This window comes from Columba livia, chromosome 6 (assembly GCF_036013475.1).
Source record: "Columba livia isolate bColLiv1 breed racing homer chromosome 6, bColLiv1.pat.W.v2, whole genome shotgun sequence".
In the NCBI taxonomy this organism is placed as follows: domain Eukaryota; kingdom Metazoa; phylum Chordata; class Aves; order Columbiformes; family Columbidae; genus Columba; species Columba livia.
In genome coordinates, this window is record NC_088607.1 from 423,641 (window position 1) to 437,142 (window position 13,502).

The window sequence follows — 13,502 nt, forward strand, 5'->3', positions numbered from 1 at the left end:
TTGGTTAATTGACGAATATATTATCTGTAGAACTATTGCTGAATGTACTTCCGGAACACTAAAACGACCAAACTAAAAAAAAATACAGTGTTGTTGACATCACGAGACTGTGTTAACTAGCTTGGGCAGTCCCTAGAATAAAACTCTAACTAACTGACTAACTAACTAACTAACACTCTGCCTGATGACTCACTCCTAAACAAGCACTTAGAGTCGACACACTCTAACATGAAGTCTAAATGCACAAAAATCCCACAAGCATCTCTACTGTGGAACCGGACGCATATTTTCAGAAGCCGATGTGAACGAGGACACGCCCGATGGCCTTTTCCTCCCACATACGTGCAGCAAACAGGCTTGAGGTTTTTGTTTTGTTGGTTTTGGATTTTTGTTTGTTTTTCTGATGGGAGCACACGTGGTTCTTATTCTAACAAGATCGGATTCATAGAATCATAGAATCCCAGCTTGAAGGGATCGCCGTGATCACCTGGTCCAACCCACCCAGCATCTGTCCAGCTGGATCTGAGCAGTGTCCAGCGCTGGGGACCCCGCTTCCCAGGGGGATTATTCCAGCGGCTGATTGTTCTCATCCGGAAAATTTTCCCTCTTGTGTCCCATTGGAATCTCCCCAGGAGTAACTTGTACTCATCACCCCTCATCTTTTCCCTGGGATTCCCTGTACAAGGGGATCTCCACCTGCTTTATAGCCACTCTTTAAGCACCGGAGCGTGGTGCTGAGCTCTGCCCTCAGCCTTCCTTTCTCACAGCTGAATAAGCCCCGTTCTCCCAACCTTTCCCCACGTGGCAGCTGCCCTGTCCTTGGACCGTCTCTGTGGCCGTGACCCGACCGGTCCACACCCTTGTATAGTGGGGACCAAAACCGACCGCGGGATTCCAGGTGTGGCCTGACAAATGCTGAGCTGATGGGATCACCACTTGTCTGCTGGGATGCCCTTGCAGCCCAGCGTCCCCTTGGCCGCCTTCACTCATTCTGGGCTTGGTACTGGATGGCTCCTGACACGGCAGTTCCGCCGTGTTCCGTGCTGAGCCAAAGAGTGGACAGCTCTAGGATGTGCCTGTAAACAGGTTATGTGAGCAGAGCTCAGCCACTGCGCAGCCAGACGGCAGGACATGGGGCAGCACTGGGGCTGCCGGGTCTGGGAGCCCGTCCTGGCACAGAAACCCTTGTCCTGCACGGCCCTTCTTGTCTGAACCGTGCTGGGTCACAACAGGGTGGTGACATGGCTGGAAAGGAGACAGAGAAGGAACGAGAGTAAAGCAGAAGGAAAAGAGAAAGATGACAGTGTAGGACGAGATGAGAGAAGGTAAACCCAGCAAGACTGAGAATACGACAAATCAGGAGTGTCCATGTAGGGAGCTGCTTACTTCTGTCCTTTCTCACTTTGACACGTTAGTTAAGTGGGATAAGTTCATGAACACAGCATCATCGTTTGGTGCTTTTACATCAGCCCTGCGTACACAGCTAAACCTGCGGCACGACCGGGCAAACAGGATCACTGCCGCACTAGTAACATCGTTTGAAATAACAATAGCATTGTGTTCGAAATTACCATCAACCTACAGTAAGCACGGGGAAACTTTAGTGACGAGAGAAAAGGATGGCCTTGTTTCCAAGATACTTGCCTACGACAACATATCTGTTTTTTTAAATGTTTTTCATTTATTTCAGTGCTACACTTGTTCCAGAAGTTGATAGTAACCATAAGAAAAAGAAAAAAGGAGACTATTTCAAGCGCCACTCTTCTGTATTTTTCATTAGCCTGCAGTAGTATTACAGTGCCCTCAGGTGGCGAAGTTCAACTCTGTCCATTGCCTCTTTTCTAAAAAGACAGGTTGTAAATAATACTGATGTTCAGCAGGCTGGATGAATATGTAAGAAAGTTACACGGCAAGGCAAAGCACAGCGCAAGCACCTTTGTTTCCGAGGACGGCTCTTCCTGAGTGTTCTGACAGCTCATCGTTTTTAGAAAGCATTCTTTGCTCATTTTTAAATACCTGTGCAAGAATCTAACAAACGTCTCAAAGAAAAAAATAACATCATCACTGATTGTAGGAACAAAGATGGAGCGAAGGAAAGAGATCTAGAAAAGAAGACAAAATCAGAAAAGAGAAGAGGTAATGAATTCTGTCAGAGTTTTTCAGAACAAAAGCCAAGATACGTGTTTAAAAACAAACAAACAAAACCACAAACCCCCAAACCAACACATAGTGTATCTTTTCTTCAATACACTCACATGTAATATGGCTTAGTGGTGAGGAAAAATGCATAAATAAACCGGTATGTGATAAATCTGTTGTATAACCTGAAAGTTTTTGAATTCATAGTGTCGTTTTTAATGAGCCTTCCAAAGGTCATCGTTGCCAAAAATATATTCCTGGTGTTCAATCTTTAGTGATGAATAACATTTCCACCCTTGCAGAAGAAATTCCATCTGAGGAAATCAGTTTGCTGAAGACACAGGACATCTCTAATGTGCATCAGTCCAGGCAATTTTATTTCTTACAAAGAGTAGCCACGTATAATTAATTTTATTTAGCTGCTCTACTTCTCCACATTCAGGGTAATTCCAGTATTATGTATCATATAACTAAATGGTTGCTGTATGTCCAGCATTTACCATTGTTTTATGTTGTCTTTAAATAAATGTGAGGAAGATCGACATACCACCAGGAGCGTCCTCTAATTGACCACAATCAAAAGGTTTGCCAAAGACACTGTAAGATTATAATCAGTGTTATTCTCTTAAAGGAGTGGCCCGTCAGTTTACAAGTATCAGTTATGTCAGGGAACACGTGCACGGGAGATGGTGGGAATGGTACCACGGAAGCGGCGTCGGCAGAGGACACTGCAGCACAGCCCCGTCCCGCCGCCCAGCCGGTTCTGTCCCGGACAGACGGCTCTGTGAACAGCACCGACCCCAGCGCGCCGAGGGAAGCGGGACGGAGCGAGGACCACGGGCAGGGCAGCGCGGGCCTGACCCGCTCCCCGGGCTGCCCCTGGGTCAGACCGCGCTCTGGTCCCGAGCACCGAGCACCAGCACACGTCAGATCATCCCCGAACAGCTCAGAAAAGTCATTTCCAGCATGCTCCAAAACACAAACAGGACAAAAGGGACTTGGATCCCACCCGACTGTGATCTCCCATGCAAATGACACTTCCAGGGTGATCTGGGAAACTCTCCTACCCCTCTGCAGTCATGTGTGGTGAGAAACGCTGTGCTGGGCCTCCAGTGTTCTAATGCTTGCCTGCAGGATTCGAGGGTGGCCACAAGAACTGCTGTTACCTCTTTAGCAGCTGCCTTTACAAACTGTACCCCTCAAAGACAAGCAATGTGAGCTGCTCGCCCGAAGCCGTCCCCACTCCCCTCACCCTGCTTTCAGTAATCACTAATTGCTTTTTCTTTAAAACCTCACTTGCACATTCAGGAAGAGTTTTACTAACAAAACACTTCTCTGTGGCTCAGAGAGAATCAATAGTGCTTACAAGCACACTCTTTATTTATTGGCAATTTACTCCTGAATTCCCCCATCTAGGCTATCAATAGGAAGGCAATCTCTTTATAGCACTAATGACTTGCGGTAAAGTATATACATCTGTTTAATACAAATAAGGGCAAACGATTTCCCAGTCTTGGTTAGATAAAATAGAGCTCACAAGGGCTTATCTCACTTAGAAAGAATAACTTGTAGCCTTCTATCATTAAAAGGATAAACCATTAGAGTGGGGACAAGTGGGAAAAAAACAATGTTGGTAGAATGAAGGAAGGGGAGAGGCTGGTCAGTCGGGTCTGACCTGAGCTGAGAAGGCAACGCTCTCAGTGCTGAGAATGGCCATTGGCAGAAGAAAAACAAAACAGGCAGAACAGGGTTTACAGACAGAATATATATGTTAATAATGATACAGTATATATTATCAACAATTTATTGTTAATAATCATAGGCCTGAGAACTGCAGCCCAATAATTCTCAAAGAGGAGCTTAAAGGCTTAAAAATAGAGTAACACCAACAAAGCCACAAGGTTGCAACATATACTGAGCCTTTTGCTCTTGTTCTTTCTAGAAAGTACTGAAAGGCATCTAATCTATGTGCTTGCCAGCTGAGGTTAACTGGCTTCCTAAGGAGGCTTGGGCTAGAAACAGAAAAGGGAGATCCAACTTTTAGGCCAAAATGTGCCCAGAGGAGCTTGAAAAAAATCTGGTTTGGCAGCTTTATATTGAGCTTTTTTGTTAAGCGATGAAAACTTGGGCAAATAACTTCTTCACACAGCCACAGCCGTTCATTTGCAATAGGCAAACCATAAAAAAACCCTGAAACTTGCCAGGAAAAGGGAAACAGTATGACAAGAAAGTCTTGCTTGTGATTTCAGGAATTAATCTCTTATTTAGGAAGGTCAAACCAAAGACGGGACACAAAAGCGGTCCTTCTCCATTGCATCGTGCTCCTTCTTGCAGCTTTTGGGCACAGCCAGCCCCCGAATTATCATCTTCCTGAATTCTACCTGTTCCAGTAACCTATCCATGGGATGTACAGTGAGCCTGAAAAAAGAAGCGATTCCTCACAGAAGGAGTTTGATGAACGGGTTGACTCTGCTGCAGGCACCGCAGTGCCAGGGTAACCCGGCTGAGGTTTCTTCACCCAGGGGTGACAGCCCGGAGGAAACCGCGGTGCAGCTGATCTGCTGCAGCGCTCGGGGGCTCATCTGCTGCTGCGCCCGGCGGCTGCTGCTCCCGCCAGCCCACCCACCCGCTGCCGCGGCGGCACAAACGCTCGCCTTCCCGAGGGGAGGACGCTCAAAAAGGCAGAAGATCTGTGAATTCCGTGGCTTTCTTAAAGCGTGATAAAACTCAGGTGCCTAGGTGGCAAAATAGCTAAACATGCTGTCTGCTTCACATGCACTGCAGACAGAACAGCCCACGGGAAAGCTTTTCTTTGTTTGGAGCTAAACAAATCTCCCTTGGCCTTGCCCCCAAACCGCTGCTCCAGGTGCCACCAGCTGCAGCTGCCCCAGCAGCTCAGGGCGAGACTGAACCCTGCGGACGGGGTTCGGCGTCCCTCAGCTGCGAGACAGCTTGCACATGAGTTTCTTAATGCAATACAACTAATTCTCGAATACCACTGGCAAAGGACGCCAGACTACAAACTTGCTAACCAGGAATTCCGGGCTTAAACACCACCGAAGATAACTAGCTTTTGGCACTGAGACTCTGTAATAATTTACTGTTAAGAAGAAGAATGATATAAGATTTAGGAAAAGATTCCTTCCAGCCTTACAAAAATAAATGTAGTGTTAGAACAAATTGAAGTCTACATAAAAATGAGTGCTCAGTTGGCTTTATACAACCTTGTAACACAATACTCCAATTTAAGGACATAATTAGGAGCACTGTATTAGAAAGCTATAAAAATACAGACTACCAGACGACCAGACAAGCAGTACTTAGTACAGCTTTGTTCATGGTGGCATAGATCGCAGACATATTCTCTGCAATTTCAAGCCCATGGGAAAAAAATCTGCAAATATCTCTCCTAAATGTGAGAGTCTAAATTCTGCCACAACTGTATGAGATTTTGGTTTGTATTTGCCCTCAGTACAATACTGTAATAACAATATACGACAAGGCAATAACTTCATTTTTTGCATTTTTATGTTTCTTCACATCTCTGTTACACTGTTCTGAAGGTCATCCAGTTTGTCTTGTATTCTGCGCTATACTGATGAGGACTCTCGGCTCTGCACCATTAGCATATTCCTACTTTTTGTGCCAAGGATCATAATGAAAAATATTAAATATGGCCTTTCCCAGAACATATATCATCCTGTGAGGATCTTCAGCAGAGGTCATCTAGTCTAAAATGACTTTGTTTTCTAGTGACTGCCTTATTAGCCAAAACATCCCTCGTTCTTAAACACGAGGATCTTGTCAGGTGTGCTGTGAAGGAGCAGCACCCACGCTGTCCACGCGCAGGGAGAACTGTGGTTACAGACCTTCGACATGGATTTTCCTGCTCTTACCACTAACACACTAAGTAACTTCATTCAACAATGTCGTATTTCGGTCCCCTACGTGGCTCCGCTCCCACCTGCAGCAGCAGAATAGCTCAGAAAAGGAAACCTTGTGCAGCGCTGCCCTGCGTTCCCCCTCCCCAGTCCCTCTGTTCCGACATGGATATTTACAGCTGCACTTGCAAAAACGTACAACACAGCGGGGCATGTTTTCATGCACCGCACAGCTGACTTCTCTTTCATCCATAAAGTGAGGCAAAAAACTCGTATTTACACCCAATGGATGTAAAACACATATTATTCTTACTCGTGGTTTATTTTCTTTCAGTACATAGCCTCTCTGATTTTCAGCTGCACAAAAGCTACAAGGAAAGGTACTTTAGCCATATACATGACCAAAAGTATAGGAAGCTTAAACAGAACTTATCTGAAGTTACCTGTAATATAGTATTTAATACTGGACAATGCATTACAATACTCCATTCTGAATATGTTGGGATGTGTAAATCTGAGACGAATTTGATGTTACTAATCTCAGTTTTGCTTTTTTTTTTGTCTTTGTTAGAAAGGTTACTCATGCCAGGGGCAAAACAAAGCGCTCATTAATTTTACGCCGTGGAAATTAATCCTCTGCCCACCCTGGAGCTCCACCCCAACATGTTCACAACACGCCGTCCTGTCAAAACAGCGCACTCAAACCCATTCCGGTTTCCCACCCGCGGACGCTCCGTTTCCCCGCAGCCAGGCTGTGCGAGGCTCCCTGCCCGGAGGCTCCTCCGCGGCCTGCCCGACCTCGGCGCCGGTCCCCGCCCGGAGCCCTTCGCACCGAGGGCCCGGCGGCCCGTCCCGCCGCCCGCCACAACGCGCCCGCTCCCGGAGAGCAGCGGCAACCGGGCCGAGAGAGGCGGCGCCGCGGCTGCGCCTCCCGCCCGCCGTGCGAGAGCGGCGGGAGCGGCGCACGGAGCGGCGCGCCCAGGAGCGCTGGGCTGGGGACGGGCCGCCCCTCACCCCGGCAGCCGCCAGGGGGCGCCGCCAGCCCGCGGCGAGGCCGGGCCGGGCCGGCGGGGCGGTCACGACCCCCGCGGGAGGGACACCCCCCGCACCCCGCCGCTCCGTGCGCCCCGGTGCAGGGGGAACCGCGCCCCGTCGCTCGTGGCGGAAAGGCGGCGGAGCGGCCCGGCTGGAGGGCCGGCCCGGCCAGGTAACTGCCGATGCCCGCGGCGGGTTTTCTCCCCGAAATTAACCTCCGGGAAGCGACGTCTTGTACAGCGAACACGGCATGTCCGCACGCCAGGGCGGGCTTTAGCGCTCCTACACTCACCGGCCGAGGCCCCTTACCTGCAGTGGAATGTACGGGTAATCGGAAACGTCTCAGACCGTTTTATTTCCACTCTACCAAGTCCCCTGCCAAAACGGTCTCGACCGCAGGCAGCGGGCTCGTCGGATAGTGATGCCCGCCAGCAGTGAGCTCCGGCGTTCCGGCACCCCGCCGGGTAGCGGGATCCCCGGGACGGCCCGTTTCTCAGGCGCGAAGCCCTGGTTTGTTTCGTTGAGATTACCGGAGACCAGCGGCTGCCGGGCGCGTTTCCGGGCTCTGGGCCGGGCGCCAAAGGCGAACAGGCAGCGGGCCGGGACCGGGACCGGCGGAGCGCACGGTGCTGTCGCCCGCAGCCGTCGCAGGGGCTGCCCTGCAGCTGCGCCGTCCCCGAGCGGCACGGCCTTTGCAGCCGAAAACGGTTTTGCTTACGACTTAGGGGGTGCTTGCACCTGGGGCAGCCTGGCAGCCGTCTGGGGCTGCACTCTGGGGGTCCCTGCAGGTAGGGCAGTCCGTCCGAGAGGAGGGGACCCCGGGGCATCAGGGAGCGGTGGGACGGGAGGGGACGCGCGACCTGCCCGGGGGCCGCACGGGCCGTGTCTGCTCGGGGTTCCCGGAGCGAGCTGGAAGAAATTACACAAAAGCGTTTTACCGCGCTGCGGGGTCTACAGAAATAAACCACACGTATTTCCACCTGGAAAAATCGGGATACCAGATTGCAGGAAAGTCAATGGACAGGACAAACGTACCATTAACGTGCAGCAAGCGTCCCCGATGACAGATATAAATTATCGGCCAGCCTCAGAGCGCTGTTGTAGCGCGAATTTTAACCCAGAGGACGGGAGCTTAGACCTGCCCCTCGGGACTCACTGGCCGGGGCTCCGGGACACAGGGAGCCAAACAGCCCACGCGGGGACGGAGGCAGCCGATCCTGCCCCGCCGACGCGCTGGTGGCGGAGGCCGCGCTCTTACCCTGTTCCACCGGTCCTGTGCAAGGGTGCGGAGTCCCGGCAGGGCTTGGTGCCCGGGGAACGGCAGCTGTGTGCGGTGTGTGGATGAGCGCCCGGTCCCCGCCCGAGCGGGACGGAGAGGCTTCCCGCCTGTTAGCCGAGCCGGAGCGGTCAGTGCTGGAGAGTTCGCATCCAGAGGCGGAAAAGGCGCGGGCGGTGCGGTGAGCTCGGCGGGAAGACGCGCAGCTACCCCGGCTTGTGTTCCACTGCCCCGAGCACCGGCACCGGGGGCGGGGAGGGCGGCGGCACCGGGGAAGGCCAGGGCGAAATCCCAGCGGTGTGCGACCGGGGGAGGCACCGGCAGAGACCAAGGCAACCTCCGGGTGGGGCGGCGGCTCCTGCCCGCCGGGGATGGGCCGCCCCCGCGCCCCGGAAGCGCCGAGAGGGTCCGCGGATTTCGGGCGGGGGGTCGCGCCCCGCCTGCCGCCCTCGGCCTCCTCCCGCGGCCCGGGGAGGCTGCGCCGCGCCGCAGGACGAGAGAGCAGACGGCGCTCGCCGGCTCCTCCCGGGATTCGCGGGCGCTGCAGAAATGAGACCGGACAGAGAGCTGGTGGAGCTTCGTCAAGGGAGCTCCATGAACCCGTTCCTACTCGCAAGAGTGCTGCTGCTCAAAACACAGAAAAAGCAACGGAGGCGTTTATTAAGCTTCTTTAAGGGCTGCATGATTTTTAATTCCACGTTTATACGTTAAGCTATTTACGAGGATGCATATAATAACACACAGACTGTTAGAGCAACCGAAAATAAATATCACTGATTGAGCCCGAGTAATTGCTTCCCAAACTTACTTTGACATTAAAGCTGTTGTTTAGGGTTAAATGAAACTTTACTCACCTGCAAACCGTTCTGACGACAGACATAACCACATCCAAACGAACGCGCCTTTTAATAATTGTTTTGATATGATGAAGTCGATTCATGTTTACTTTCTGAACACTTTGAAAAGTTTTGCTGCCCCACGTACTGTGGTTAATATTTTCCTTGGTTAACAATGCATCAAAACCATAGAAGGCAGTTGTAAGGCGAAGAACGCACAATAAATCCCGTTTCCGAAATTATTTTCTATAAAAAGCTAAAATCCGTATTCTTATTTTCTTGTCAAGTAAGCATGTTTTCGATTAAGAGGAATATCAGTGGCAATTGTATTTGTACGAACGAGCTTCGTTCCGCGATGATGTAACAGCCTTTCTTTTTCCTTTTAAAGCCCAGGGTGAGCCCTCTCCGCCGGGCTGGAAGGGGGAGCGCTCCGACGCCGGTTGCAAAACCGGCCACAAAGAGGTTGAGCGAAACAGTTGTTCCCCGGACGTTAGATCAGTCTTACAGCTGTGCTTTAAACGTTCGATTCTATCGCAAGGGGAACGGCTGCAGTGCAACCGGAGAGGGAACCGAACCCCCGACCGAAGGGCAGCGGGTCGGGAGGGAACGCGCATCTCGCCCGCTCGGCAGCCCCGGGGCAGCGAAGCCGCCGTCCCCCCGCACCTCAGCGGCGCTCGGCGGCCCGCCCGGTCCATGCCGCGGGACGCTCTCCCGGGGCCGAGCTCTTCGGACTCGGAGCGGAGGTCCCGCCGCTCAGCGCGCCGCGGCCCCGGACGGGACGGGGCGGGTCGGGACGGGTCCGGGCGGCACCGGGACGGGTCCGGGCGGCCCCGGCGGCGCTGACCCCGCTGACCCCGCGCTGGCGCGGCGGGCGGGGCGCGCGCGGGGGTCCCGTCGGCCGTGGCGCGGCCACGTGCGGGCCCGCGCGCTCCCACGGCGCCCGGGGCCGCCCGGTCCGGCCGTGACGTATCGGGGTGGGGGCGCTCGCCGCCCGCCGATTGGGCCGTGGAGCCGGCGCGGGGAGGCGGCCGCCCAATGGGCGCGGAGCCCGCAGGTGCCCGCGCGGTTATCTGCGCCCCGGGGCGCGGCGCGGAGCGTCCCCGCTGCTGCCGCCGGGACACGGGACCGGGCGAGGTGCGGAGCCCAGCGCTGCCCGGCCCCTCCCGCCGGATCCCGCGCCCGGTGCCTCAGCCGCCGGGGCCTGTTCTCCCCAGGATCCCTCTCCGCTATTCTGCCCCGACTTGTCTTTCTCCGCGCTCCCGCCGGGAAGTTCGCGGTGCGCACCGCCGAGCTGCGGGGCCGGGTGGAGAGACGCCGGGATTTTCCTACTTCAGCGAACTTGGGTACTTGCTGGCGCTGTGAACCTGCAGCGGAGAAGAGGCCTCCCCGCCCGGCCGGCGCTCCCGGCGCGGGGTCACAGCGGCTGCCGGCGCGGTTGGAGAAGGACCCGCGCTCGCTGATGACCACAAATGTTAGCGGTGGGGCAAATGGATGCTAATCGCCAGAGCGCGTTCGTCCTCAGCAGTACGCCGCTGGCCGCACTGCACAACATGGCCGAGATGAAGACCTCCCTCTTCCCCTACACCCTGCAGAATCCCTCCGGCTTCAAGGCACCGGCCCTAGGCGGACTCAACACGCAGCTCCCCTTGGGGACGCCGCACGGAATAAGCGACATCCTGGGGCGGCCCGTGGGCACCGCCAGCAACCTCTTAGGCGGGCTGCCCCGCATCAACGGACTGGCGGCATCGGCGGGGATGTACTTCAACCCCGCCGCCGTCTCCCGCTACCCGAAGCCGCTGGCAGAGCTGCCGGGGCGGCCCCCCATTTTCTGGCCGGGAGTGGTGCAGGGGTCTCCCTGGAGAGACCCGCGGCTCGCCTGTCCCGGTAAGTGCGGCCGGTTCCGGCGGGGAGCGCGGCCCGCAGTGCCTCCCGGGCAGCCTGCCTGGGGTCCCGCCCGGCGGGAGTCGTGGGATCCCCTCCGGGCGGCCGAGCCTGGAGCCAGGGCGGCCCCTCGCCCTGTCGGCCGGTGGGAGAGCGCGGTAGACGGGGCGGCCGGCCGGCAGGAGAGCGCGGCACCCCGAAGGCGGGTCGGTGCCGGTCACCTGTGCCCGCCGCGGCGCCCCGAGATGTCCCCGGACCAAACCGTGCTCTGGAGCCAGCGGCGCCGAGCGGCGGCGGCCACCCCAGCAGCCCCGCGGCTGCCCGCGCCCCGCTCCGCGCCGGGCGGCGTCGGTGCAGACCCGGTCTCTGACGGAGCTGTTTCTCCTCTGCTTTTAGCTCAGACGGGGATGGTTTTGGACAAGGACGGCAAGAAGAAACATTCGCGACCAACTTTCTCTGGGCAGCAGATTTTTGCTTTAGAGAAAACCTTCGAACAGACGAAATACTTGGCAGGACCGGAGAGAGCTCGGCTCGCCTACTCTCTGGGGATGACCGAGAGCCAGGTGAAGGTAGGTCGGTCTGTCCCCGCGGGTCCCGGGCTGGGCGCGGACTGTCGGGGCCGCCACCTCCCGCTCGCTGCCGAGGCAGCACGTAACCTTGTGTTTTTGCGGTAATTTTCAGCGACCGTTGAATCTCTACAATCCTACAGGGATATCTTTAAAGTCCATTATAATTAAAATTACGTTTGGGTATTGGATGGATTTTAGGCCAACCTCTACGTAACTGATTTTGTGCTTGGATTTCTTTGTGCTGCAAACGATTTAAGAAACAAAAAAAAAAATAAAAGCGCACAAAAACCCAACGGCAATAACAAAACCACCAAATAAAATCCATAGAACAAAATCCTACGCACACGTTAAAAAACAAAACCCAAAACACGCCAAACACCACAATAAACCAGCCCCCAAACAAAAAAGCTCCCCGCAAGCGATTGCTTTCAATCCGAGGCCAATTGACACGACTCCACTTTGCACAGTCACGCAAATTTTGTACCGAAGTCCTCAGGCGCATTGAGGCGTTGACGTGCACGGGGAGCCAGAGATACTGATTTTTCTGGCCACCACATTCAATTTCCAACAGGTGATTATTCTGCAAAAGCGCTGCTTTTATTGTCGCCCGGCGCCGTTCCGGAGCAGCGGGGGTGACCCGAGCGCGTCCCCGCGATCCTCCCGGGCTGTCCGGGCGGCGCGGCCCCGCACCGGGGGCAGCCGGAGCCCCCGCTGGGCAAGCGAAGGGAAGGGGCGGGCGGGGGCGGCGCGGCCGAGCTGAGCCGAGCCGGGGCCCAGGCCGAGCCGAGCTGAGCCGAGCCCGGGCCGGGCCCAGGTCTGGTTCCAGAACAGACGGACCAAGTGGCGGAAGCGGCACGCGGCAGAGATGGCGTCGGCCAAGAAGAAACACGACTCGGAGACGGAGAAGCTGAAGGAGAGCTCGGACAATGAGGACGATGATGAATACAACAAACCCCTGGACCCCAACTCGGACGACGAAAAAATCACGAGGCTATTGAAAAAGCACAAATCCACGAACCTGTCCCTCGTCAGCCCCTGCAGCACCAGCTCGGACACCTTGTGAGGGCACCGGCGGCTGCAACGAATTGTAACTGGGTGTTTAAAGTGGTGTGTTGTACAGCCTAAGATGTATGTGAAATGTATATATTTTTTACAGAATAAGTTATGAAATTATTTTCCTTCTCATCGATGTAAATTTCAGAGGAATTTTTCCAACTTCTTGGTTTTAGTTTTGTGTCGCTTTAAGGTTTGCCCGCCCTTTCCTTTATCCTTCTTGCCGATTTCCTGCTCCTAACAATCAGATTTTGTTGTTTCGTATGGGTCGCCAAATCCAAGCTCAGCCACTTTGTATATAGTAAATTTCAGACTTTGTGATGTATATTTCTAGTGTAAAAACGGCTGTTTTCTTTTACTCCTTCCCTCTACTCAGTGTTTTGGCGGTTTGATTTCTCCTGCCTCTAGATTTTTATGCTTAACAATATCAGAAGAGAAAACAACCCAAAAAAGCACGAGAGAAAAATGGACACTTGATTTTACATTGGGATCAAATAATGTCTCCACACGCGCTGGAGAGACTTTGTATAAACCAATAAATTATTTAACAAGCTTCTCTTGAGCAAGTTTTTTTTCCGCGTTACTGGTTTTGGGGTCGCCGTCCTGCGGAGCCCTCGGGGGCGGCTTCGCCCTCGCTCTGCGGGATTTGGCCGGGGGAAACACGGGCCAGGGGAGCGCAGGGCTCGGGCTCCACCGAGCCTGTCGCAAGGCAATTTCTGTCTTTCGCTTTACTAGTCCGGGCCCTCATTTTTGGGGCCGCTCTCTCCAGAGCCGCTCGGCCAGCGCCTGCCCTCGCCTCGGCCGTTTCCCCGGGGCGCCGCCGGGTCGGGCC

At 54.4% G+C, this 13,502-nt stretch overlaps 1 protein-coding gene across 1 annotated transcript; it reads left to right on the top strand.

Annotated features, from left to right (window-relative positions):
- Nucleotides 1–10,250: 10,250 nt before the first annotated feature.
- NKX6-2 (NK6 homeobox 2) lies at nucleotides 10,251–13,226 on the top strand. The gene is made up of 3 exons (XM_065066619.1): nucleotides 10,251–11,051; nucleotides 11,445–11,617; nucleotides 12,432–13,226. Exons 1-3 carry the CDS (start codon nucleotides 10,637–10,639, stop codon nucleotides 12,678–12,680), a joined length of 837 nt encoding a protein of 278 aa, XP_064922691.1. The 5' UTR covers nucleotides 10,251–10,636; the 3' UTR covers nucleotides 12,681–13,226.
- Nucleotides 13,227–13,502: the final 276 nt, after the last annotated feature.

Bases quoted from the DNA above. Each gene is read 5' to 3' on its own strand.
- NKX6-2 (XM_065066619.1), top strand. From the start codon at position 10,637: ATGTTAGCGGTGGGGCAAATGGATGCTAATCGCCAGAGCGCGTTCGTC. The intron at 11,052-11,444 runs GTAAGTGCGGCC...CTCTGCTTTTAG, and splicing joins CCCGCGGCTCGCCTGTCCCG to CTCAGACGGGGATGGTTTTG. The intron at 11,618-12,431 runs GTAGGTCGGTCT...GGCCGGGCCCAG, and splicing joins TGACCGAGAGCCAGGTGAAG to GTCTGGTTCCAGAACAGACG.